Genomic DNA, 24,201 nt, shown 5'->3' with positions numbered 1-24,201 from the left:
GATCGACACCGCTGGTAAATATGCACCTGTCTAATAGACCGACAGTGTTTGTGTACAAGTTTCCGGAGATCGTAGCTTAATCGTTTTTTTCTGCAAAGTTGCAATCTCTGCATAAAACTATGCCCACAACCAACCGCTTATTAAGTTCCAGTTCATTTTTTTTTTTAATTAAAGATAGTAGCTCGAGCTAGTCGAGCGCGCACGGAGGCCATCTGCGTGGCTATATTGTGCTTACTATTACTTGTGGTTTAAGTGAATCTGCCTACTATGTAGTTCAGGGTGTTTTGTGGTTCCAAATGTATAATCAATTTGTGATTGATTAGATAGCCGCCTAGGAACTTCCGCCTACTTTCGATAAAAGCCGGACAGTTGCAGAGGTAGTGCTCGGCTGAATCTGTGTGGTAGTCACACAAATCACAGCTTGAAATAATGCGTTTTCCAATGGTATATAAGTGTTCGTTGAAGCCATAATGTCCAGTAATCACTCCAGTGAATATTTTTAGTCTTGTTCTGCTGATATTTATTCGATACTTTGAGTTTTTCTTATTTATATTGATACACTGTTTTGCTTGACGATATCCAGGAATATTCTGCCAATATTGTGTGAATGCTTTTTCCCTTATTTTCTTAATGTTTGCTTTAATGAGAGAATCAGGTATACCTATCACTGGTTCTGGCTCATTAAATGAATTAAGAGCTCCTATTTTGGCTAGTTCGTCTGCCCTTCCATTTCCCTCAAAGCCAGAGTGGCTACGAATACAAATGATTTCTACTTTATGTGTTAGTGAAAGCTCATTTAGGGCTTCCCATGTGTTTAGAGCTATTTTTGAAGTAAACACGAATGCCGATAGAGCTTTCAGCGCTGCTTGGCTGTCTGAGCAGATATAAATTTGTCTATTTGTGATGTTTAGGTTCCCAATGTGGTTCCCAGTGCATTACTTTTCAAAGAAAATATTTTTCATTTTTGTAAAAAATAAGTCTTTAATTATAAATTAGTTATGAACTACAAAAAAATATTCTACTTACAATCTAAGCCTTACAGTGAAAAATTGAATTGTATGGGGTAGACTAATCGATATGCAATAAACTTAGAAATAAATATAATTCTTTAAAGCTTCTTCAATCGAATGAAGAAATCGAAATATGATTATAAAAAGATTTTTTGTTTCGTTAAAAAAACAAACAATTGGAATTACTTTTTTAAAAAAAGGCACCTCAGAGCCGGAAGACAATTTTAACTTTTTATCAATTTTAAATTTTGTGGTTTCTCTTCCTCGAGTCAACAATTTCATGAGACTCGAACGTTTTTTTTTTAAATAATTTTTATGTAAAAATTGAATGCAAATAACTACTTACATCGGAAAGAATTTATTCAGTTTATGTCTTCCAGACTAATTCTTAATCAGTTGCGTAATAACAACACACAGAAAATGAGTATTTTTCCTACTCTGAACATTTGTTACAGTTACTGTCAACCGAATTTGGTTCTAAATTTGGTTCCGATGCTTTAAAAGCTGTTCCACTCATACAATCACACTATTTATGCGTACCGATGAGTGAAATGGTATGAACGGACGAGCTGGTAAAACAGCTGCACCAACTTTTTACACAAATTTGGTTAACATTAACTGTATTCAGTTTAACTGTAATAATTAAGCGATCAAGATGTGATGATTTTAGTTTTTTTTACGGTAATATAATGCCACTGGACGACAGTTATATATAAAAATGGAAATCTGTTAATGTTTGAGTGGACGAATGAATATATAATGGTCGAACTCATCGATCTGTGCCACAGAAGAAACGATATAAAATTTGAATCGAATGTCGATGAGTCCTGGTTGTCGTTAAAAATAATTTAAATATTCAATGTTCGTAAGATTCGTTTTCTTTTCCTACTAATGCCGACGACGAAAAACTAGAAATCTAAAATTTTGTGAGATTTTGCAAATTTCGGAAGAAGAAAGAAAAATTTGCAAAACCAAAAACTCAATTGTACCCTAACGCATTTATCAGGTGGTCAAGAACATCTTTTTTTTTTCTGAAAATAAAGTCGAAATAATTGAAGCTGCCTGGAACATTTCATCGAGCATGGTATCAAAGTGGATGAGATCATGGACGAGAGTGTTTTTGGTCTTAGAAAAGGGATTGTGTGACCAGGAAATTTCGTTTGGACATTTTGTTGGTGGCCACAACTTCAAATATTTTAAATTTTAAATTATTTTCAAACTTTCAATCGAAATCCATTAGTAGTTGTTGTAAGGTCCGTATTGAGATCCATGATAATATGGTCCTGGATACATTGGCTGCGGCTGAGGATATCCAGGATATGGATAAGGTGCTTGCTTTTGTGGATACACTAAATGGGATGAAAAAGAAAATCAAACATTATATTCGCTGCGAATCGATGATCAACAATATGTTATCCCAGATGTTGGGCGATGTTGAATCATTGGAATATAAAATTCTGACTCTATCAACCGCTTAAACTCTAGGGTAACATCTGTTTCGTATGACATTTACCAGGCATTAAATATTGCAAATTTAATTGGTCTTCCTTTTCGCGTTCGCTTCGTAAACAAACAGCAGCTCCGGACAACAGAATGGCAGCAACAAGAGAAGAAGCAACACCGGCCCACGCTACAATATACGACCAGTCGTACGATACTCTTGTATTATCGCGCAAAATCTATACACAGAAATAAAATGCGAACGTTGAGATGTGTGTTCATTATATGCGCGGTCGCTTTATTTGTTTTTCTTTTATTTGAATATAATTTACCGAGTTCCATTGTTGATAAAATTCCTCGCCGACAACCTTTTCTTTTTCGAAAAATTCAACAGTATGCCATAATCCCATTGCTCCAGCTGCTAATAGACATGCCATTAACATGAGAATTGCTGTAGCTGTAATAGAACCAGCACTTCGTTTCCAACAACCGGATAGACCAGTCCAAAATGCACAAAACACGGCAAGAAAACTGGATAGATCGAAATTTTTATTAGTTTTCGTTTTATTTTCATTTTTTTTTAAATTCTTTTTACTAAAAATGACTATATCACAGGTGTGTACACACATCGTATGTACATATCGGTAACATATTAATACGTACAAATTGTAGATGTGTGTACGCGGTGTGTACTTAAACAACATATATTTTATATATAAAAAATGAATTGAATTACCTTAATATAAACAGAGCAATGCACGATCGTGCCAAATGCAGTCTAGCTGTTGAATCATCATTTGATGTTGGCGGTTTATCATCGTTATTATTCGGGAAGTAGTCAATATTCGAGCAATGTGTTTCGACTGGCGATAGGTAAATATCGACTGGAAATAGAGGAAATAATTGAAGATTAGAATTTAAATCATATTAATTTCGATTAACAGTCATGAACGTCAAAAAGTGTCCATGTGTTATCAATGTCTTATTTGTTCCACACTTTCATGTCTTATGACTCCTACACAGTACATATGGAACAAAGTGGACTGATAAAAATAAGAGATTGATTTTCACTGGGCACTGGTAGGTGTTCGTAACTATACTAAAATAATAGAAAACCTATAACTACAAGCTAATACAAGCTCTGAACTGAACTGAGCATAACACTTTTAAGTTCTTGAGGAAGGAATAACGCAAATCCTACTTCGAACGCATATTTAATCTCTTCAATAGCGCTTAAACGGAAAATCACGCAAGCGAATTCTAGGACAGGGTCTATTAACAAATTGTCAATGAAACCTAGAATGTAAAAAATATAACGAAACTTTCAAGTTAACCAATGTGACGACAAATAGAAAGTCAATTTGGATAAATAAAAAGAACAAACAGATGTGGTGTGTCGTTTGCGTTTCTTCTTTTTTTTCAATCGAAACCAAAATTGAGAAAAAAAAGAACTGAACTTAAGTGTCAAGTGATGGTTTGGCAAAAATGCAGGGCCAAAAGTAGGGCTCACTAGTTGAACAAAATACATTTTTTGGTGCATTTTTGTATAAAAGCGTGAATTTTTTACCATTGATAAATATGCATTTGGGGATTCCAAAACGATTAGGAGACGTTAAAAAAGTGACATCTAGCGCCATCTACATCCGGTTGAAGTTTTAGATGCGGAGGTAACTTCGATGAATTTCTGTGTAGCGGCAATCGAAGCTACACAAGTCATATTGGGCTCAGACGAAAGCTAAAGGTTCAAAAAATTTTTTGGGTGCAACAAAATTTCCAGAATTTTCCGTTTTTCCGAATTTTCTGGTAAGTGGAAAAGACGCAAAAATCATTTTTAGAACACTATGGGTATGGTCAGTCCGGGCATGTATGGACAACAGTGCGGTAAATGGATGTAAATAAATTCCATTGAAAACTCTCGCTACGAAATTGTATCTCACGTGGCAATGAATTTACCGTAAGATTCTGGTGAGCTTTTTTTTATCAGTTGCACACGGGGCTTTCAGACACCTTAAACTTTACAGGTTCAGAAATGCGCAACCGTTTATTATGATGTGTGATAAATGGACAGTTATCTGACAAAAACCATTCGAAGTAAAAATGCCCAACCGAGACTATTTAAACAAAAAATTCTGTTAGTTCACCGATTCTTTAACAAGAACCGTACGCATTTAGAATGTTGTGTTTAACATATTTTAGTCGTTGGTTCTACCACATATATTTCTGTTTTCAATTATAATTCCCAGTGTGAGCCACTTAATTACAATACCCAATAAAGATACTCATTTTTTTCTTCTTCTTTTTTATATTTTGGTATAACTGTGTCAAAGAACAAGATGTCGGTAATAATAACAATAAAAAAAGAAGAATTTCTACATGAATTGAGATTTACCTAAAGGCCTGGAAACAAATACACTGTTGGTATTACACACTGGAGTGTATATACATAAATATATATATTTTTAATATCAAAGTCATTCAATTTATATGATAATCCTCTTCGCACAACGAACTAAAAAAAAAACAGCACACACATATACAATCATGCGGAAGAACAAGTTCATCCAAAAATATTAAATTACTTCACAACTTAGCAACTCCACTCATATGTTACATAAAATGCGGTCGTGTCAGAAGTATAAAATTTTTGTTTCTTTTACATTTTGTTTGGACGTATCCAACCATACAAATAGATAATGATTTTATACGAAAAATGTTAATTATATCATATATATATAGAGAAAGAGATACTATATGGCGAATGGATGGTTTAGAGACGATATACTTGGATGGCTCATGTGTAGTGTACATCATAAATACATATATCCTACACAACAACAACAGTATCATAATTATAAAATTATAACCGTTTACTTTGCGAGTTTGGAATTTATAATTTCAAAACATTTTTGTTGTAGATTATTGCAATATTACCTACCCATTTCATTTATATATTTTATACCTCTATCTATCTACATCTATACATAATATTAGACACTACACATGGGCTTTCGATGTTTAAATAATTATTCAAATTAAGCTGTTTGAAAATATAGTGTTGGATATTTGTACCGCTGGTCGCTCTCGTATTTAGTTTTTTTTATTTAGCTTGTGTGAGTGTGTGGTGTCAACCTACGATTTTCCAGTAATTTAAGTCATAAACAAATCAATGCATGACTTTATATTCAATGAGAACACATATATTCAATATACATTTATATTAGGCCTGACTGGTATGTCCAATATGGGTATATATGTCTACACGCCGAATTCCGATAGTCAATTTAGTAATATAGAGGTTATTTGGAGCATGTTTGGCATGCTCAATGCAATTTTCATTTTTATGCTGATTAGACGAACAAATATTTGTTTCTGTCATCGAAAAGTCGTGATTCGATTATTTGGGAATTTGTGGTACGTAATCTGAATTCTGTTACACGTGACTCAAAATACTTATATATAAGATGGGATGGTGTCAAGGGGTAATGTTTGTTTAAAAGATTTTTAGATTGAAATCGAAATCCAGTTACACTTGGCGTTTTATTAAAACTACCAGTGCTGGGTTGGCCACACTGGGAATTCGGGCTCTGAAGAGCCTTTTTGATTTTTGTTTGAAAATGTTCATTTTATGGACTTTTTAGAAATGAGTTACATATAGGCCCCGAATGGCGTTTTCGAGCCAGTCCGGCCTGAAAGCTAAGATGTTGTGATCAAAAAAGTTAAAATTTCAGATCTTTTATTCACAGTCAAATGTCAAGCCTTAAAATATTAATTTCCAAATAAATTTTTAGATCTACGATGCATTTTAAGCTCGGAGTTTTAAATACTGTCACAATATTTGATGGTTGCATGATGACCACAAAAGAAACGAAGGCGCATTGTTGACTTCTCATCTGTTATTGACAGCCGCGAAAACAGTAAACGATAAGCTCAGATTAATGTGATATTAATGTGGCAAAGTGAATGGTATAACAAATGAAATAAAAGATTGTTGCTGTCAAACAGCAGGCCTACGATACCTTTATCAAAAGAAGTAACAGACTGAGTTAGACAACAGTTATTTGAAATGGTTGGTGACAATGAAAGTTAGGAAAATTGAAGCTAGTGACTTCCAATCACCTTTGGACGGATCCCACAGTCGTAACCCATAAAAATAAATGTTTCTAGACAATTTAGATGATTTATGGAAATTTAAGAAACTTCTCTGAATTCATGTCGTAACGCGCGAACCAATTTTATCATCTACACGATGCTGGGTCGATTTAAATTAACTTTGTTTTTTGCTGATTTCTTTGAAGATGATGACTGTTCACATGCATATTACACAGCAATAATAAAGACGAATTACTATCAAAACAGAGACAAGATAAAGACGATACTTTAAAAAAAATGAAAAAGAAAAATAGTGAAAGAAAATGACTTGAAAGTACAAGCCTAGACGTGTAATACACAAAAACATTGATGAGAAGCGAAAACTAACCAATGGCATGGTCCATTTTAGCAGGTCAAACGTACAAGAAACGTGTCGCTTGACACATAAATCTGAATTTATGACTGTGTTTCGTTGAGATGACTCGAGCGAGGTACATTTTTTTTATATGGTGCACATACGTCGGAGCTTCTTAAATGCTTAAATGATGAAGATTATCCATTGTTATTTACACACTTTTATTAACCATTTTAAAAACCACTTAACCAAAATCCAGTGAATTAAGTTCAAGAGCAGTTATATTTCTCGAGTATTAGGAAACATTTTAATAACTCGCTTGTGTGCACTGACTGTGTGTGCATTTCGTTTGTAATTACTTTGGACGTGTACTTTGTTTGTACACATTAATCTCTCGGTATAGCTGAGGAAATTATGAAAAAATCTGAAATTCATGTATTTCCGAAGACAATTATAATGTGTACAGTACATGTACGTAACATCGATACATATATAAGCTTTCGTGTACACAACATACAACATAGAAATGGCATATTCATTAAGTTAGCACCATTGTTCAGGAAAATTATAAATAATTACGAGCAATAAAAAAGCACTTTTGAACACAGTAAAAAAAAGTGGTTAACAGGCGAAATTAATGGATGTGTTGATGGCTAAATATTTGTGTTTATAGATCTTTAATCTTACCAAAATTAAAAACCGCATGACATTAATTTTGAAAGCAAGTGCCATTATTTCTATTCAGATTTATTATCTCAGGAAACAAATAAATTGGCAAAAGCTTAGAAGGACAATATCGATTAAATATGGAGAAAGTTTACTATCACAACAGAAAACAAAGAGGCTCAGTCAAACAAAAGGTACTCGCTAAGGTATCCTTAGGTCAAATTATTAAAAAATTTACATATTTTGTATCTAAATCAAAGCACTTCAAGCATGATTGGTACTCTCAATAAAGTACTGGAACTGGACAGTGTATCATACACATTTTAACACTGTAATACTGACAATTTTTCAGACAAACTAGTACTCATTTTGGTAGTTGTCAGTAGGATGACTCCTGATTGTAAGCTTTCAGTTTTTTTTTCAAATTAAATATGCAATTGAACAGTTCGACAACACCGAAAGACTAGTGCATTAAAACATGTCACCAACGCACTTCAAGCAAAAGTGGTCATAGTCGACAGCTGCCAAATAGAGTACTGTTTTGAATGAAATGGTTTTTTTTACAGCGTTTTACAGTTGAGTCAAGTTTCAGTACCGTATTTAGAGTATCTATCATGCTTGAAGTGCGTTGATGACACTCATCAGAAATCTCTTCGTTGCCGATTTGTAAGGTTAAAAAATACGTGTAGTCCAATCCTCAAACGACTGTACTCTCGCTGATACCTCTCTGGATTTAAGTTCTGTTAAGTGATTGATACAAAATCTTTTACTTCAGCAGTTTTACCATATATTTTTCTACATAAGAACGCACTACCCAGATCGCTCATGTTAGTCGTTGTGGACGATAACTGATGACCATAGCATTTATAACCATTTCCAGACACATTACCCTCACTAATAGCTGCGGGTTGAAATAAATTCATATGTCATTCAAACCATACAATGCGTATTAATGGTAGCCGTGAGGATTGAATTTTCAACAAAAAAAATCTGAATTATTTACAAAAAGAAATCATCATTCGAAGATAGATTAACCGATGGTCGCACACAACACACAACGTAACCCAATCTACATAATTGATTACGTACGTAAAGTAAATATGCAAAATGTGTGTTGTCCGCAGTTGTACCGTCGTTGATATTTATGGCATCATATTCATAGATTCGTTGCAAATCTTGCGTACCATTAAATAAATATTTATCAAATGCTCGTGTATATATGCAACATATGCACCTAGAGGTGTGTGTGAAAATAAATGGGCATACCAATGCGACATGTTAGTTTTCTTATTATAAATTATTGCTGTTTTGTTCGCTTTTCGCTTGCATTTCGAGAAGAAAGTTATTAAAATTATGCTTTTTTTCTGCATTTATGGAATTTCATTGAAAATCATATGTACTAACAATGGAGAAATATATAACCTTTTTTTCTTCTTCTCATTCGATTTTCATATATATGCAGACATCGCATGCATTTGGATTCACGATATTTTTTTTTCGTGTGTAGTACCTATACCGTCTATCATGGAGATAGTTAGGTGTATTCAAATATGATAATACTGGTTTTTGTGTACCATTATTACATGTGTTTATAACACTGAAAAATAGAAAGCGCACGGGTTATAATAATAAAACGATCACCAAGTGTTTGGAAACAAAACACACCGCATAACTGAGCGCATTGCAATAATTGTTTACAGAAATGAAATAAATCAAAAATGTAAAAAGGGACTGACTGGCTAATCATTGGATTCATTATAATTTTATAGAACAGTTAAAATGTTTAGCTTATACTTATCAAGTCATAATAAAATATTGACTTTGGTTAATCTTCTTAAATTGCTGGAAAATAATATGATACGCACAAATAAGCAGGCAACTAATGAATGCATGAATTGAATCGGAAATTCAAATTTGTGTACAAGGAAGAAATTTATATTATTTTATAATTGATCAATAGTTGCTGTGGAATTCAATTTGTGTTTATGTTGCATAATCATTCAAGTAAATTAAAAAAAAAAAACTACGCAAATTTATCAATGGAGAATCGATTTCTATTGAGGAGCACCATTGAATGAATTGATTGATTATTCAACGTGATGGTGCATGTACATTAACTTCCTACTTCAGAGAGAAATTGTTCAAAGCCTATGACTATTATATAGAATCCTCTTGAACAGGGAGCGAAAAATCAGGGGCCTTTTCGGAAAATATTTTACTAAATTTTCACGGATTTTTCCAATATTTCCTATTTTTCCGTAATTTTTACAAAATAATTTTTTGAAAAATATGGTAAAATTGGGGGTATCTGCGAAAATTTAGGTAAATGTTCTTCCAAAAATAGTCACTTGAAATATCTCTAAGGACACTAGGCCGGGACAAGAACATTTTAGTAGTAAGAAATCTTTTTATAGAGAATTGAAAGGACTTCAGCTGCAACTAGAATCAAATGAATTCCTTTTTGTTTGACTTGTAACTTTATCAACTGATTTCTTTAACAGGACAATAGGTGTTCTTTTCAAATTGTTCCTATGTCAAAGAACCCAGTAATAGAATATTTTGTATGTCAAATTACACTAATGCCAATAGTACAATTAATAGCATTTGTGATCCGTGCTAATGGAATTTTATAAAGTTGTACTTTGCACACAAAACATTCTATTACTATGCTAGGTGATTTGCATATATCAATGGAAATTCTGCAAATAAACCGAAATATGTTGTACATTGATGTAATGAGTTTAACATAAGGGACTGATTTTCATCTAACTTTATAAAAAAAACGTTGAGATTTATATAAGTTGATTCACTAGATCAATATCACAGATTCCAAGAATATCATATCACTAGGACAGAATCTATTACTGAATATGCAGACGTTTCACGATTTTCGAAGTGTCCAACTTAAAACAAGTCGGACATTTTTCTTGAAAAATTCGGACAAAATCGGACATTTTCTAAGGTAAAGTACCTGTATTTTTTCAATAAAGTACAAAATCGGACAATTTCTCGTATACTTATAAATCGAATCGAAAGGCCTCAGGAATGAAGTTCACCTAAAAGATAAAAAACACCTCGAGCAAGTTTGCTTCGCTGTAAAAACTCTCCAATAGATCCTGCTTCGGATCTACATCGCAGGTTTTTTAAAGACTATTTTGGATTTCTGTCTGAACTTTATGGACATTTAAACAGATTCATGTCAGTTCCTGAATTCTTATCATGGTTCAACAACCTCCATGTCCTCCCTGTCGACCTACAACTTAAAACTTAGATGTTATAAGTCAGGAGGAATTTAAGTAACTCATAAATTCTAATGTCTGTTGATTGTAAGTTAACGTATACAAAATTGTGAATATGTGAGTCAACATAACAAGTATATAATATATTTACTGCCTTAATTTTATAGTTAAATGAACAATGTGAAAATGTGTAAACAACTAAAACGAGCGGAGCGAGCGAATTTTTTCGAGTTTGCATCAGAAGCATTCAATCATTTAAATAAATTAAAAAGAAATTCTTACCAGATGATGTCGGTGGTCTCTCCTTCGGGTAACATATCCTAAATAATCCCCTTGTTCTTGTATAGTAGAAATATTTTGAATTGATGCTATCTAGAAGTGCCTGTGAGTCGGAATGTTTGGCTGCGTAAGACTGAAAGTAGAAAAATAAAAATATTATGAAAAACAATGTCATAACAACGTTGGTCAAACATATGCCATTTACCGATTAAATGTACATCCAACCTCAAAAATTACATGAAAATATTAAAAAAAAAACTTTCATTATCGATCGCAAATTGTTTGCAGTTGAATTGTAACGTCTTTAATTATATTTGTCCCAAAGAGATATAATACACAAGTGAATTCAAATTTTGCATACGTTTTGGTCACTCAATTTATTTTCTTTCTTCTTTTTTTGAATAACAAATGGAACCACTACACATACACAGTTTTAGCTACTTTAATTTACAGTTGTGGCAAAGCCATTTACGTTTTTAGTGGCGTAGAGGATTTAATTACCGACCGCATCAAAAATGAACGCAGTACCGTCACTCTGAAATTATGATTTCACAAAACCAAAACACGCTAAAAAAAATCGTACGACTAACGAATTATAACATCGCTTGTGTGTTACATTTAATTCCAGTAGAATGAACAATGAACATTTATAACAAAATGTGTGGCTTAATTAAAGAAAATATCTCCAATTGAATTAAAGAAAATAATTAAATGCTGTTAATTACACACCAATTGTTCAATGCGGCGCAAAACACATATAACACTAAATTAGAGGTTCGTCATTTTCACAGCATTAGTGTCTTTCGTTCCATTGTTTGTTTTTTTTTTTCGTATCAATAAATATATTTTAATGAAAGTGTGATACCAAGGGGTAATCAGAGAATAAAATCCAGTCATTTTATTGATTCACCATATCGAATTATGTGTGATATTAGTGTATACACCCATGATTGATTGTATGGTAATATAAATCGATTTTACGATATATTCGTGGTGCTATTATAAGATCTTTCCATACTTTGAGCATCGATTTATAAATGTTGCTGCATGATATTTGTCATCGATTAACACGCGGTTGATACTAGGCAAGGAAAAGTTAAAATAAAAATTTTTCTCTCTTTAAAGAAAAGAAAGAAAGAAAAAGAATTGAGTGAAAGTTTAAAAAAATATAAATAAAATGATTAAAACTTGCGGTTCGGCATTGTATATGAATATATATCTTCTTAAAGATTCACTTTAACGTGTTTACCAAGATGTATTACCGAAAATGAAATGTAAAGAAAAAAATCAATTAGAAAATCTATTAAAAACATAATTCACCGCCGCGAACATTCATGAATCGGAATTTAATGAAAATGTTTATTATATAGACATATATGTGCTTTCGCAGCACATCAGTGCTCCGTACGCACAGTAACACACTGATAAAAAAAAGTGTTGAATCTTACTTTCCAGAAGACTTTATTAAAAGTTGTTTATTTTTTCTCCGCAATTTCGGAACGTTTTCGCTCGTTCTGTTTTTTATGGCATTATTAAGGTGTCGATATTTATTGCAAACGCATTGTGAAAAAAAACCGGTAAAGATTATCATACCTGTAGCAATTTGAAGAAAGGTTCAGATCATAAATTATTATCGCATACAACAATATAAGGACGCATTTGCCTACAGTCACATAAGTCTACAAAAATTGCGAAAAAAGAAATGTTTTCTCACCTCATATCGCAATGCTTATTCACCTATTCGGACAGAACCAGCCCTGTTGAATGTCGTTCAAAAACATCGAATCGTTTTTTAATTTTCTGAATGTCAGCTCATTACCGACAATACCACAACATGTACCGAAATATTTTTTGAACCGGTGGGTGGCGAATTAAAGTCGCATTTGCGTCTAGTTCTCCAATTAATTTAATTAAAATCTGATTCTTATTGTAAAAAAAAACTTGGAACGAGCCGAACAATTCTTATGATCTGGAATTTTGATTACCCAACGCAGATCCAGTCAAATAAATCGACAAACATTTTAAATGCAAATTTAACCGATTTCTGTGATACAATTGGAAATTCCAGATCATACGAATTGTTCGGCTCGTTCCAAGGTTTTTTTTTTTAAATAATATCAAATTTTTATTAATTTAATTAAAGAAATAGTTATAGTTATAGTTATAGTTTTCGGCAACAACGATTTTCTGTTATAGTAACTTTTAATTGTCTTCGGCAATTGCCTAAAATCGATGGTATTTTACGACAATTTTTATGGTAAAGTGGTACACCCGTGGTATACCATAAAAAAAAACAAGGCAATGCAAGTCGAAACAGAATGCTGTAACGTATACCGTAACGCATTTCAGTGTACTCTTCGCGTTCTAAGAGCCTTTTTAGTTTGTGCAACATTAGAACGTTAGACTTGACGCGGAGAATATTTCTTGCAGTGCTGCAATGAAACCACAACATATTTGTTTGTCTTTACTGTAAGGGTTGTGAGAGTTAAAAAATGCTTAACGGATGCCACATCTGAGATTAAATCGAACGTTCGAAATGCCTTATAAAAATTCTGATTTTTTACTGTCTTGCCGCGCAACATGTGCAAGTCAAAATTTTTAACGTGTAACACAGGTTTTCCATTTACTTTCACTTAATCTCATTATTGTTTATCGTTGTCATCACCAATGTGATTTCTTTTGATTGTGGAAAGCAGTAAAAAAATATTTCAAATTTTCATCGGTAGAATTTTCTATTCAAGCCGGGAGTATATGGTTTTTCGACAGTCTCTGTTAGGTAGGTATAATAATTTTGTAATTTCCTCAAGAAAATGTTGTTAGATGTTCTTCGGAAGATTCATTTTTAGAGTAGTTGATGCTGCTGAAATATTTTTTTTTTCTGTTAACCAGTTATCGATGACGATTTTAAACATCGATGTGATCTCGTCAAACGCACACAAAAATGCATATTAACAGCACCTCTAACATTTTCAAATGTTTAAAGAACAGAAGCAGTTGTGCGATTTTGAAATTCAGCAATTTATATCGAACATAGATTAAATATCACCGAGACAAACATTCATCATCACCATTGACGGTGTGATCACCATAATATCCATTGGTGTGATTTGATCAGAATTATTCAAAGTTAATGAGCGATGGTTGTGAAAATTTTGCACAACTTAAAATCGTTGAATGGGAAAAGGCCACACATTTGCATGATAAAAAAATGAGCAAACAGAAAGAAATTTTTTGAATTGTTTTTTTTAGAAAGGTCAATGATACGACGTCGTTTCTGAAAACAAATTTCATAATCAGGTAGATAGATAAACAGTTCGGTATTTTTGCGACAAAACAATAAATGTACGTGTTAGAATACACTGGCGAAGACAAGTTCACCTGAGCTGTAAGATGGCACGAACAGAAAACAAAATAGTAAGAAAAGAATGATAATGATGTCAATTAAGAACCTTTATAATAATTTCACTTCACATGTCTGACTGTATCAGGCGTATAACACTCATAGCGAAAACATATAATTCCGTGCAATCTAACTGCAAAGATTTTGTTGTTGTTAAATTATTCAATTTTTATCAAAATAAAAGCGTTGGATTTATCTGAATATAATCCATGCAAAATTATTGTGTGTGAGAAAAAACAAACAAACATTGAAATGGATTGATTGCTTGAATACAATGATGGAATGGCTGGTTTCATTAACGAAAACTATTTGAAGCTGAGAACAGACCGAAATTTCGGTTCGAACAAATTTCTTCCTTTCCTTTTTTTACGGAGCTTAAAATTTTGATTTCGAAACCAGAGAAAAAAAGATGACGAAACCTTTCGAGAAAGATGACGAACAAAATCCGAATAAATCCCCATCGATATGCATACAATTAAAAAGAATTAAACGAGATCAAACATACCATACAATAAAGACAAAGGTAAAGGTAAATAGCATACATCATTGATGAATATGTATATATAATAATAAACTCTGTAGTGTAACATGTACATATGCACAACCGTACGTATAAGTTGAATGTAAATATTTAATTATGATGAATGGAAACGAATGGATGAACGGTGGAATTTCATCTCATGGAATTTCTTTATTTGTATGCGAGCTATTTTTTATATTAAAAATCGGTTGAAACCAACACATTGAATGCGAACACAGTATGATGGCTATAACCTGAATTTGTTAAGAAGCTGTTTTTTTTTCTTGTTCAGAAGTTTTATTTCATTTTTATATTTTAAGTAACTTAATAGATAATAGTCTTCATTTCGCGCAAATCCTAATGAAACGATTATTATTGGCCGACTGATACGGTGTGTATACGAAATAGTAATTTAACAATAACAATTACATTGTAGCGATACGATCGTGGCGATTATACACTAATATACAGCACAGCATATAAATATAGTATACAGAGACACCGATTATATTGTGTAAGTGTTAAGAACTGAAGATTCAAGAACGTTTTAATTACAGAATGTCAACACAGCTTATGTGAATATAATCTCTGAAGACGCAAAATAACTTAGCATTAATTCATTAATTCATTAATTCACGCAATAAAATCAGGTAAAATCACAACTGATGGATGATTGGATGTTTTGATATGGACATGAGGTTCTGTTTAGCAATGAAACTCCAGTAATTATTGCGTGTTTATCGTAAAATTCATCTGAGGGTATCTGTAATAAATATTATGCTCCTGTGTCCAAATGTTTATTTTGACGAGTTGGTGATTGTGATCCTAGGCCGAAGACGCGTATCATAATCCAACTCGTCAAAACAAACATTTGGACATAGGCGCATACCATTTTTTATGTGTCGATGCAAATATGAACCCAAATTCCCTCTCCGATCTGATGCATAATGTTAGTCTTACCACACAGAGCCATATAAAAACGATTTAACGCATCAAACATTAAGCTTGGCTTAACCAACCACAAAAAAATTGATTGAATCTTGCCTCTTTCGGCTTAGTTCAGACAGAGTTGATCTATTTGCGAGCACATACACAAATTATCTGTGGGTTATTTTTTTAAAAGACCGGCGAATTGAACATTAGACAGGTTGAGCACGATAATTGGTAGGTGTTTTTTTTTCTATCTTTAAGTTTCTGTATGGCATGGGCAGCACAAATGAGAAATGAAAATAACAATTTCAATGGGACACGTTTCAATTCTGACAATGAAAAATGATGTACTGTGGAGCACAATTAGATATTTTACAAAGTGTTAGTGGCTGAGTTGCCGTAACAAGTGAAATCGGATCCAAAACACTGAAGATTGAAATGGATTAAATAAAGAAAATAAATATTTGTTCCCAATAAAAGCGATCATACCGCAAGAATGATTAACAACCAGCGTGCTCTCTTCAAAAAATCTTGCATACATTCCCAAACCAAGCGAAATGAAATCGATAATCTTGTGGTTAATTCGGAATGTCCAAAACATTTGCTGAACCATATACCGTTAAGAATGTGACCGCTCACATACTATAATACTATATGCTTTATATTTATATACTCACTCTTATTGAAAAGTAAAAATCGGATTTTTATAAATTTGGTGGTTCGGTCGAGTCCAATGTCATCTAATTTCACTTAGCAAGGTCGTGTTTTTATTGGACAAAATTGCAATGCGATTAAAATATTTTCAAATGTAAAATTGGTGTACGACAATACGTAAAAGGTTGAACGTATAATTGGTGTGGTCTTATTCATCGTATACCAATTGGATTTCTTCTTGTTTACACTATCGAACCAAACGAATTATGTAAAATTTTTGCTTCGTTTTCCTTACCTTGTTCTTACGGTAATTTTTCAATTGAAAATTTAAAGACCTATCCACAAACTGCATGTGAAAAGTGCGGACACAATAACATGAAAATACAAATGTTACCGCCTGAATTTAAGATAAGAATCGTTTTTGTATTGAAATTTGATTGAGAAATCGTCACACACTGTTCATAATATGAGACAAAGTTTTGTCTTTTTTATTCTCAAAGGTTTTGAAATGACTAAATTTTTGAACATTTGCATTCATACTCAAGTACAAATATAGCTTCAACGAAATTGTACTCGATATGAGTGACTCTGAACAATGTATGGATATTGAGACCCCTATCTTTAATTCTGTGTTTAAAAAGCTTTGAATTTACTGTCCAATATTTCACTAGTTTAAGAATCAAAACTTAGATATCAAGATATTCATATCAACTCTATAAAAGTTGCGACTTACTCTAACTTTGTTTCAAAATCCCCAATGACCAGTGAAAACTATTTCAACGAAAAAACATCAACGAGATTAGATGATTTTGTTACAGAACAACGTTGCATCCTGTGTCATTGCTGACCACAACCGCATTTTTAATGTTTGCGAACTTCATGGTGTGAGATATCTGGTTTCATTGAAGATTTGGTGTATGTCATGTACCAAAAAAGACGAGCTTTTTGGCTGTATACCACATTTTGGCATCAAGGCATTGTCATGCCAAATTTTATTTTATTTTCTAGTGACAGAGAATTCATACGGTCGTTATGATAAGAACTTAAGGTGTTGAGTCTGTAAATAATTTGAAGTAATTCAATAGCCAATAGTTTGAGGACTGCCGCACAATGGGCTCAAACGGTGGCCCCTGTGCACGCTCTACTTGCTAGAGCGGTTTTTTTTTTTATTATTCTTGGACAGAACTGACCAAATTGTATGAGAGTAACTGCCATCGGATGTGCCGCACTTCAATTTAACCTTTTAGTCCATTTAATCGCATACGATATAGTCCATTTAGTCAAAGAAGAGGCCGTCACTGGCAAAAATTGCATCTTCTACAAACGGTAATTCGTCCGTTCCTCATAGTTGACTCTTTACATTCAATAAATGAATTAATAGAAAAAAAAACATCTCATGTCGTCATTATACTTCAATATAATACTATGACTCTGATAGGATCTACGTTGTTTGGTTTGTTTTTACATATAAATCGAAATCGTCGATCAATATCGCAAATATAGCTAGTCAAGTGTAGTTCCTTTTATATTAAAGGTATGCATCATGTTTATTTTCATTAATAAAAACTCAATAATTAAATATATTGTACACCAACATGATAAATATAAATTTAGAATTATTGACTCAGCGAAACACCAGTCAGTGTATAATGATGAAAAATATTTTGTAACCGACCGTCGTTTTTTATTGATTCAATCATTTATAAATAAAAACGTTACAAAATGAATATTTAAATAGTTGTATACGACTGAGAGAAACAAAAAACTCGTATTTTTAGAAATGCATATAGAAAACTGGTTAAAAAAATAAGGAAGCTTTTATCGCCACTCAAAATATTAATAAAGCAAGGACCACGAACGAAAAAAAAACATTCAAATAATTAAACAATTCGAAAAAATAACATTGTTTATTCGAAGAGTTGGTGGCAAAATAATATCTGTTTGGCATAATCAAGGTGATAGTTGTATAATGTGCGTGCTATTATATACATAGGTGGGTTAAATGTATGTTCTACCGTGTACATTAGATATTGTCATAGCCATTTGGCTAAAATCAAATACACATTCGAATTGATATGAATATTACAATGACAATTCATCACTTTGGACGCCCATTTTGTGGAAATAAAACAGGTAAGAATTCAATTGAAAGACCAAATAACAAAAAGGAAAAAAAATGTTTTTTTTGCATTATTCTTGGGCAACATAGAATTAACTCTCCCTTCTTGTAGACAATAAATAAAAATATTCAACCATTTCTCACCTGAATGTTATTTCTTTTCACATCATAGCTTAACCAATTATCCGTTGAAAATGCTATGCTTAGTAAAGAAACAGAAATAATGGCGGATATTGTAGCCAACGATAACGTAACAGCGGAACACGGCATTGTCGTTCGTTTTGATTTAGATGGTATAATATGTACGATTCGAATTTCAATTTATTTTTAATAAAAATATAATCGAGTCAATCACGTACACACAATATTCACGGATTCGAAACTCAGCACAAACACTCAAAATTTACGTCGTGAAACAAATTATTATTAAATGTATGTGCATACAATATCGGTATGCGTTGGTGAATATACAATTTAATAAAAAAAAAATATTTATAAAATTCTCAGTATATACACTGAAACCAGGCACGAGATAAATTTGACGTACGATGTTGCCCTAACCGAAACCATTCACTCACTGAAAAGAAAAGATTGAATTGATTTTTTTTCCAATTCAAAGTATCGTAGTGTAGACATTCCTCAGCAGTTAACATATTTACAAAAGAAAATAACAACTACCTGTGAAGTCTACAACTACCTGCGTAAGAAAACTTATAGAAAAAAACCGGTTTACAGGTTGATTTACACTACGACAGTATAATATTTTCTCAATAGAATTAATGGGTATACAAAACCGAATCGTATATAATATCTACGTTTTTTATAATCTTTAATCTCGTCTTTATATTAATCGCTGTAGAATAGCGTAAAATCCTAGCCAAAATTTTTGATATGCGCGGCCAATGCGAGGGCAAAAAACCAGGTCCAGCACCAACAAAATTCGCTGGTATAAAAAATCGTTGAATTCGAATTTTACAGTTTTGCGCCTATATCTGTCCCGATAAGCACGCGATTTCTCATGTCTTATTTAAAAAGCGGATAACGGGAGGTTAAAAAAAATGGTGCATCTTCAAAAGTTTTAGAATAAGGCTAGTCTCGTCCATGAAATCCAGACCTCCATAAAAGGGCGCACCACAAAAATTTCAAATAATGAAGTCGGTATCGAATGGCTTCTGCGCCCCATGGCTTATTTTGTAGAATATATGATACTAGGCCTCACCTTTTGGGCAGGTCAGGTCCCTTGCCTGATAATTTAATTAATATATTTGTAATCAGTTTCATTTTATTTTCCGTTGTTAAACTTCCGAAACATCAATGAAAGTATAAACCAGGTATGGTCTATTCATACAAACCGGAGGACATAGCGATTTCATATAAACAAACTCACCTCTCATGAGAGGTGAGTTTCTTTATTTGAAATCGCTATATCCTCCGCTCCATACAAAGTTTGACATTCGACCATACATTGTGTTGACGTTCATTGCGAAGCATTACAAATAACTGATGTGAAAACTTTCGCTTTAGTCCAAATTCTTTGGAAAAGTACTTTTTGTGCTCTCAATTTTCTTGAAAGCTTGCGGCAAGATTTTAATCAACCATAAATTCAATACAAGGACTCAAGTGAATTACGGCTCTCGCTCCGCTCTGACCGCAACTTCCCACTCGTATAAGTTGTATATTATTCTCTCTCATAGTCTTATTGTTAACGCTGATCAGACGTATGTGATGCGAATGAAGAAAGATTAGATTTCACTTCGGTACAATATAAAAAAGTACGATAGAAGTTCTTCTCTTCCATTTATGTACAAAAAAGAATTCCCCCCGTACTTACTACATTCACAAAACCTTTAATCTTGAATAAAATACAACGACTCGTTGCGAATTACGGCTCTCACTTCGCTCTGGCAGCAAGTTTCACACTCGTAGGAGTTTTAAAGTTTTCTGTTTGATTGTAATAGCCAACTAACATGCGTGATATAACTAACCGACAAATTTCATCAAAGTGATCTTTTTCGATTGATTGAATTTCCAACAGTGTAAAATACTGTTTTTATGGAATAACTTCCAGATCCTTAATCCCACATAGCCCATCTTCGAACTTAACCTCAGGAAATCAATACTGCGTCGATTAAAAAAATAAAATTTTCAGGGTATTTTCTGGCATAAGACCCTGACTTCTAGTCAAGGGAATAAAATTCAATGTTTGTTTGTCTCTCTATAGTTGCCCAGACGGAAAGACTTACAGACTTAAAACATGTGGAATATCTTAGCACAACTCAAGAGTTTGTTGAGTTGAGTTGAGATTGAGGCCGTCTGGGGAATTCATCCTTATTCACGTAATATTTTGTCATTAAAATAATCCAGAGAAAAGTTCTGTATATTTTCTACTTTTAACAATTACAAAGTTTGGATAATGAGGCGATATCGAGTGGAGCTTTCACACAAATTAATATTATATTTTTCTCTGGCACATCGTTTTACAGTCAACTCCAACCACATCTGTGATCCAATTTCATTCAGCTGCTACACTTATACAGCCTCACTGCCTTAATACCTGGTTCTGTTTAAACGAATTTAGTAGTCATACGCGTGAGGAGTAGTGTTAAAACATATATATAAGACAGGTTGCATGAGTATAGGTGAAGCAATATGAGTCACCAATTCGGTTGAGGTTATGATTGTATTTTGGAAAGCTACAAAATAGCAAACAAGTTAGAAGAATGTGTAAATACGAGTTCTCTAGTCTATTCGTTCACAGCGTCTTTATTGTGGGGTTTATATTTTCACGCGTCAAAAATTTTCAGATGTGAAAAATGTTCACGCGTTACAAATGTTACAAATATGTTTCCATGTTTAAGAAACGCAGGACGTAAACAGTCAAACAAGAAATTCACTCATTAGATAACTCATGAAAAACAAACAAACAAACAAACATTAAACTTTATACTATAGCCACGGCAGAGTAAAATAATTCATTTTCGAAACGTCAAATAAAGGACCTAATACACTTTATGAAAATGAACTCAAATAAACACTGAACACTGAAGCTGACTAGATTATTCAGGTTCCTACTCAAATCAAGCACTCATGCCTGGTTTACTTAACTCTTGCTATAGATCATGAAGTATTGGTAAGTTTACATGGCAACTCAACCTAATCAAGAAATAATATTACAAAAGCAATAATAGAGAATCAGAATATTATTCTCACACTGTCAGAACAGAACTTTTGTGAAATAAAGAAGAACCATCTTTAGATCTTTAGAATACCATCTCTAGAAGTGGTTTGTAAAATTTGTACTATATAAAAAGACAATAAAAGTATCAAGGTTCTGAAAAAACCAGGTTAAGACAACTCTGAGTTGATCACGAAGGCACAGAAATTGACTTCAACGGCTACGAAGTTTATATGAAAAAGGCAACGTAACAAAAACAAAATTCCGAATTTTCCTAAAAAACATTTTCTTCAAGTTGATTTCACACATAATCTGTACTGAGTGCGTTTATCGATTTCGTGAGTGTTTTAACCTGTTCTTTCAGAACCTTGGAAAGTATGAGTATACTTTCATTGTAAAAAGAACTATTAATCAATGAATGCACATACCAGGTATGGCCGATTCTACAAAATCTGTAGATTCTACTTGAACTCACACATTTTGTTTCAAAATAATATGAAAATGGGTGCGTTAGAATCCGTTTTTAAAATACTTATTTCCTCCGAGGTGACATTAGACCTTACCTGGGTAGTTTATATTCATTGCTATTAATGACTTATACGTTTCAAGCACTAGTTTCAACGCCTCTCATCATGTAAATATAACGTTACATGTTTTCTTGTTGAGTAAACACTCAAGTTTCAGCGAGAGAATTTGTTAGTTTTCGAGGGGAATGTCGAGCAAGGGTTATAATTTTTCACGACGGTAATCAAATTTTCCTGTACTCGAAAACATCAAAATAATGTTTTCGAGTGGTCGAAAATTAGTTGTTTACCCTACAATTAAATGTCACATTACTAGCTATATGGCTATAGAAAGTCCATGCAATGTTTTGGTTTTTACATTTCTAAACTTTTGTTTACATTTTTAGATAACTTTTAACATTGAAGATTTATACTAAAATTTGTATTTTTCTATTTTAGGAATGGCAAGCGCTTATCCGGCCACATTCACCTTAGTGAGCCGTTGATTAGTAACTGGACGATTCATTGGAACCCCAAATTATTTCTAACTCTCTATAACACATTTAAACCAGAACAAAATGTGAATGAGAACTCTCCGAAGGAAGTCGGCACCAATTGTATACCATTGATTTTAACTCTTCAATTCTTCATTTTACAGATTCGAAACAGCACTCGCACTCACTTAATTTAGTGGGAAAAGTGGCCATGTTCGGGACTATTATTACCACAGTGGCACCGACTAAAAAAAAAATTTGACCTCACAACATTGGTCTCCAGCTTTGTCTAGGGAAAATGGTTTGAAAAAAAAAAGAATTTTGATTGTTCAGACAACCATTACCACTGGCTTTCGGAAAGTCTCAATCGTTTCGCTGTACATCCTGTAATCATCACAAACATTTGTTGAATGTGACTTCATTGTAATAAATAAAGGAATCTCCCATGCCTTACATAGAAGACACACTATTTCTTGCCATTATATACTGTGATGTTCTTAACATCCATTTGCATGTTTTACCATTAAAGTACAAGATTGTGATTGTATTTAGCATTAATTTTATACAGTGACTCGAGTGACCCGTACTTAAGTGATTTCCTTTTACTTTTAGATCCACTGAATTATTACATGGGCATTGAAGCTGCAGATTTTGATCCTGAAGATTTTGCAGATGTAAGTATACTCTCTGCTTAGAAGCGAAATTTCGTTTGACAAAAGAACCGGAAACCTTTATTTTACCACAGACTAATGACGGACACAGTAACTACATGAATTTGTTGTTGTCAGCAAAACGATCGCTACAAAAATACACACCGACCCTGCTGAAGGTATTTGTTTGAGAGATTTTATACATTGCTTGGTGCACAATTATACCGACTGCGAATTTTATTACTCAGGGCGCGCGCATAGATGATGACAAATTAATAACGGAAGTTTTGGAACGAAATAGACGAGGTCAGAAGAAAATGATCCAAAAAATAGTCTGTCCGTTTTGTTTTACGTCGGTAGCGCCGCAAAATAGATCGGGAACGAGACGGTGGGATATTACCAATTTTAATCGGCATTTAATTAAGATTCATGGACAGCATGTATAAGTGGCGGCTGTGAAAATTTATTTCGATCAATAGAAGTTCTTCTGTTACACTAATTGTAAGTTTTACTGTGTGATAAAGTTTTGTTGTACTAAAAGAGTACGTGTGTCTTATATCAACATAATCCAATGCGAGAATTGAGAAGAGATGAAGCGGATTTTCCTGCCTGTTTAACTTGTTAGCCGGGCTTATGTATAGTATACATAACATAGACTGGTCCAAGTAAAAGTCTATA

The 24,201-nt window shown here is 33.0% G+C and overlaps 1 protein-coding gene and 1 long non-coding RNA gene across 4 annotated transcripts; one reads left to right on the top strand and one right to left on the bottom strand.

Moving 5' to 3' along the window:
- Nucleotides 1-1,363: 1,363 nt before the first annotated feature.
- Nucleotides 1,364-19,288, bottom strand: LOC119068777. Its single transcript, XM_037172537.1, has 6 exons — nucleotides 18,846-19,288; nucleotides 11,082-11,211; nucleotides 3,187-3,334; nucleotides 2,783-2,981; nucleotides 2,524-2,689; nucleotides 1,364-2,359 (listed from the first exon to the last, which is right to left on the bottom strand). The coding sequence occupies exons 1-6, from the start codon at nucleotides 18,969-18,971 to the stop codon at nucleotides 2,247-2,249; spliced, it is 882 nt and encodes a 293-aa protein (XP_037028432.1). The 5' UTR covers nucleotides 18,972-19,288; the 3' UTR covers nucleotides 1,364-2,246.
- Nucleotides 17,168-24,063, top strand: LOC119068788. 3 transcript variants are annotated; one of them, XR_005086222.1, is made up of 4 exons: nucleotides 17,168-17,179; nucleotides 22,969-23,547; nucleotides 23,619-23,702; nucleotides 23,772-24,063. It is a non-coding gene; the product is annotated as an uncharacterized LOC119068788 (long non-coding RNA). The 3 variants fall into 3 exon arrangements; XR_005086223.1 differs by lacking the exon at nucleotides 17,168-17,179 and adding an exon at nucleotides 22,891-22,959 and having other exon boundaries at nucleotides 23,038-23,547; XR_005086221.1 differs by lacking the exon at nucleotides 17,168-17,179 and having other exon boundaries at nucleotides 22,916-23,547.
- Nucleotides 24,064-24,201: the final 138 nt, after the last annotated feature.

Source organism: Bradysia coprophila (assembly GCF_014529535.1).
Source record: "Bradysia coprophila strain Holo2 chromosome X unlocalized genomic scaffold, BU_Bcop_v1 contig_20, whole genome shotgun sequence".
Classification (NCBI taxonomy): Eukaryota; Metazoa; Arthropoda; class Insecta; order Diptera; family Sciaridae; genus Bradysia; species Bradysia coprophila.
The sequence above is the reverse complement of the archived record's forward strand: the minus strand, read 5'-3'. Positions and strand labels throughout refer to the sequence as shown.